We start from the raw sequence: 4,127 nt of genomic DNA on the forward strand, positions 1-4,127 counted from the left end.
AATAAATCTGAACACTAATAATTTTAAAATGAGTGAACTGTCATGAAACTATGATCCCTCTTTCTAAAGAATTATTAAAAAAAATTATATTCCTTTAAAACGCCAATCCATTCAGCATTCTCTTTATATTGAGATTTGATTTCAATATGCCACCAATCAATAACAACCAAAGACTTGATCATATCTCATAATCTATTTGTATGAAGACAAGCAAATGGAAGAAGATTTTTATACTCATGAGGTGGCTTGATAAATTTCATTCTTCTTGCAAATCCCAAGAAAGGAAATATCATAAGATACAAAATCGCCATCAGTATGGCTTTGGATCACTACAATGCATTGGGGACTGTGAGAAATCCTGTGGGAGCAGATGGTCTCTGGAAACAAATTCTACCAGAAAATTGAAAATTATTTAACAACGACACAGCATGTATGAGACAAATCAGAGGATCCGATCTTGGAATCGGATAGCAAACTTTAAGCTGGATGGTCACATGGTGGGCGGCATTGTGTACAAAATATACCCCCTTCAAAATTTCCAGGTACTGGTCAGTTGATTTGGTGTGATTTTTGTTTAGTATTCTATTCGGCTGATTCGACATGAATGATTATCCCCGATATGGTATTCTTGGCTCACAGTATCGCTTTAGATTCGGCCGATTACCTACATATGGATCTCACTTGCCTTTTGTCTGCTTCCTTTCCCCGTGTCAATATTTGCTTTGGCTGCGGTCTTCTGTACATTTACGGACTACCTTTATTGGAAATCCTTGTTTCGGTATGGGGAAGGGGCTATATTCGATCCCATTCTCAGTACCGGCTTCTTTCCACCTGCACACGAAGCAACAAATTTATCATTTAAAAAGGTCTGTAAAGAAATATCTTTGAAGTTTAGCTTGAAAGCTGTTCTTTTCCATGAAAATATCCAAATATTTCTGTAAATTTTTCCTATCGGATCACATGCTGTTGTTTCTATGCTCTTCGGATTGAGTCTTTTCAAGCGACCAGTGTTGTCCTTGATATATTTGTTGCTCAGACATATATTTTTTAAGAAGATTTACGGATATGAGACAGGGTTTGTAGCTTTTCGTGCTTGTCAGCAGATTTGGTAAATCCGATTGGAAGTGAAAGAGGAAAAGGGATTGGATGTTACCTGTACTCGATCGTAAGACGGTGGATTAAGATAAGGATCTCTGTGTATGCCAGTTGCTGCCCAGGGCACGAATGGACTCCGTTCCCGAACGGCATGAAAGTATTTGGCTTTGGCGGCACCTGCAATTGATGTCAACAATCAATTGCTTAGCGTACATTCAAATTTCATACAGGGCTTTTCAGTACGCAAGTCGGATTGAAACAGAGGATAAAAATTTATAAAAAAAATTTCAAATTTTACAGGCTCGGGTCGCCGCATGTATAGAGGTACTCACTAGGAATCTGGAAGGGTTAAATTGTTGAGGATCCGGGAAGAATTCCGGATTATGATGTACATTTCTGAAGAGCGGCATTACTTTCCAGCCCTTGGGAATGGTGAAACCTGCATAACAGGGAGCAGGATAATTATTTTAGAGAGCGTCTGGATTTTCCGCTTAATTTTAGGTTTTCTGAAAAACAAACAGTAAATAACCTCAAAATTATTGTAGAGAGCTTATAGGATTATGAAATTCCATGATATTTTACCTTTATACTCAACATCTTCGACTGCTTCCCTGAATGTGAAGGACAACACTGTTGCTACCCTCAAAGTTTCCTGAATAACCTGAAAAGATTTAAATAAATGTATCAGAATTTGCTATTAATACTGCTAAATCCACAAAGTTCGGTGTGGAAAAGCTCGGAGTGCTTGTCTGCTATGTTATACACACCCTTGTTGTCACCGGCATTTTCTTGATATCTTCCATTGTCAAGAAATCCTCCTTGTTTGTCTTGCTTCGTTGAATGTCCTCTTGCTCGGCCTGCAAAGTACGACTTTGAGATTTTGATTTTTGCTCACAAAAATTTCAGTAAACTTGTAAACAATATAATTTTACAGATACTAACCGTGACAGCATCCAGAATCTCGGGATATTCAGCGAGGAATTTAACAAGCCATGTCAAGATAGAAGCTATTGTATCCTGCGCTGCAAAAAATACGCCAATTACGTTATCAGTAATTTGCTCCTCGTTCAGACCTTCCCCTGTTTCTTCTCTGTACGCCAATAATGACTGTAGCAGATGCTTTTGCGGAACATTCATGCTTCGTCTTTCTGTAATTATCTTACTCACTATTTCGCCGAGCTTCTCCCTCGCCTGCCACAACATTAGCAGATTAGACGTTAAAGTCAAAATCAACAAACCTTCTGCTTTATCAACTTACGAGCAGATACATACTTTAAGGGATTTATTGAAAGGAGTTCCAGGAAGATTGACAGCCAATGAATTGTAGCCCTCTTCAAGAATGCGATACTGTTTCTTCAGATCTTCTTTGTAGGCAGGATTCAAGGGACCGAAAATGGAAAAAATTCCCACTTCAAACGCATACTGCAAAAATTACGAACTCATGTTAGAAGCGCGTGCAACATAACAAAGCCATATTCATTCAAAGGTCAAATCAAATTACACCATAATTTCCGATGATTACAATTTCATTCTGATGATTTTTAAAAAATTTGATGAAATGATCAAATCCAAAAATATTCTAACTTATGATCTTCCAATGGCAGGTAAGCCAGACCTTTTTCATCTCCTGGAATGTAATTACAGTCTGTCCCTCCCACATCTTCAAGATAGCTTGGGCTGTTTCGTCTATATCTGCAACAATGCTACGAATGGCCTGAGGAAGCAATGAAGACTGCACAGCTTTTCTGAGGCGTGCATGAAATTCCCCTTGCTGGAAAAACAGAGCATTCCGACCAAGCAGGCGCTCCTTGCTCGATGGAAACGTGGGCTTGAAAAGGTGAGCATTTTTCACCAACACAAATTTTGTAGCCTCTGGGCTTGCTATCATAACGCAAGGGCATCCTAGAATATGTGTTTTTACTACATCTCCATACCTGCACTCATACAATCACAGTAAAACATGAGGTGGTCTTAATCATAACATTAACCAAATTTTCAAATTTCAATTAACTCAGCCAACCGTTGCTTTCCATAGCCTTTAATGTTTAACGAAGGCTATTCTTAACTATCAAAATTTAGTATCAGTTAATAAACTAGTATAATTACTTGATGAAATATAAAATTATTTGATAGTTAAACTGTAGAATATTTAAGTAGAATTCATAATGAACTTCTAGATTTTCTTTTCCAGAAGAGACAGGGGAGATAGGTTATGGCTATAATTTGGCTACAGGGATCTAGTGACGTACACACAGGAAACCCATTTGAACGAATTGGCTTAGAAAAACAAAACCCACATTGTAAAGAAAAGAAATAAGCACCTCTTCTGTTTATCAGAGAAAAAGATGTTTGGATTCTGAGAGTATAGCTGCAATGTTTCTCCAATATATGGCCATCCCATAGAACCTGGTGGCAATCTTCTTGCTCCCAGATCCACTAGTAGCGGATGATACCATAGTTTTATCAATATACACACTACCAGAATTAACAGAATTGCTGACACAAGCAATACCATTATTATAAATTCCTACTTGGACCACTAGCAAATGATTCAGGGTTCACTCTCAAAAAGACAGTAAAACCACAAAGAACAGGATATGATAACAGAAAGCAAGGATTGCGAAGACAGGGACTCAAGCGCAACACAAGGAAATATGACTACGATGGTGCTTCTAGCTTCTCTACGTCGTAATATATAGGCTGAGGGGCTGGGCCAACGTCCTTTGAATAAGAACGTTAAGAGTATTTTAACTAAAGAAATAGAGATTTAAATTATGCCGACAATGACAGTGACGGCATAAACATCCACAAGCCGTTTTGTCGTGATTTCTAGCTTGTTCTCCTTCCTTCTCCTTACAAATTAGTTTGAGGTTGTGTTGACAATCATAAAGCGTAAATGAACAATAATATGCATCCCTTTCTTATGTAGGTGGGTGTGCAAGTGAAGTAACCTAAAAAGGCAATCAAATTTTTGACATCCCTTTCTTATGTAGGTGGGTGTGCAAGTGGGCGAAGTAACATAAAAAGGCAAT

At 38.0% G+C, this 4,127-nt stretch overlaps 1 protein-coding gene across 1 annotated transcript; it reads right to left on the reverse strand.

Annotated features, from left to right (window-relative positions):
- Positions 1–242: 242 nt before the first annotated feature.
- Positions 243–3,776, reverse strand: LOC131032312 (abscisic acid 8'-hydroxylase CYP707A2). The gene is made up of 9 exons (XM_057963254.2): positions 3,417–3,776; positions 2,711–3,029; positions 2,368–2,517; positions 2,038–2,286; positions 1,863–1,952; positions 1,678–1,756; positions 1,428–1,534; positions 1,154–1,272; positions 243–831 (listed from the first exon to the last, which is right to left on the reverse strand). The coding sequence occupies exons 1-9, from the start codon at positions 3,608–3,610 to the stop codon at positions 711–713; spliced, it is 1,428 nt and encodes a 475-aa protein (XP_057819237.2). The 5' UTR covers positions 3,611–3,776; the 3' UTR covers positions 243–710.
- Between the last annotated feature and the right edge of the window lie 351 nt (positions 3,777–4,127).

This window comes from Cryptomeria japonica, chromosome 8 (genome assembly GCF_030272615.1).
Source record: "Cryptomeria japonica chromosome 8, Sugi_1.0, whole genome shotgun sequence".
Lineage (NCBI taxonomy): Eukaryota > Viridiplantae > Streptophyta > Pinopsida > Cupressales > Cupressaceae > Cryptomeria > Cryptomeria japonica.

Coding starts and splice junctions, on each gene's coding strand:
- LOC131032312 (XM_057963254.2), bottom strand. CDS start 3,610: ATGGTATTGCTTGTGTCAGCAATTCTGTTAATTCTGGTAGTGTGTATA. Junction 2,518..2,710: donor CATTCCAGGAGATGAAAAAG/GTCTGGCTTACC, acceptor TAATTTTTGCAG/TATGCGTTTGAAGTGGGAAT. Junction 1,953..2,037: donor AGATTCTGGATGCTGTCACG/GTTAGTATCTGT, acceptor CGTACTTTGCAG/GCCGAGCAAGAGGACATTCA.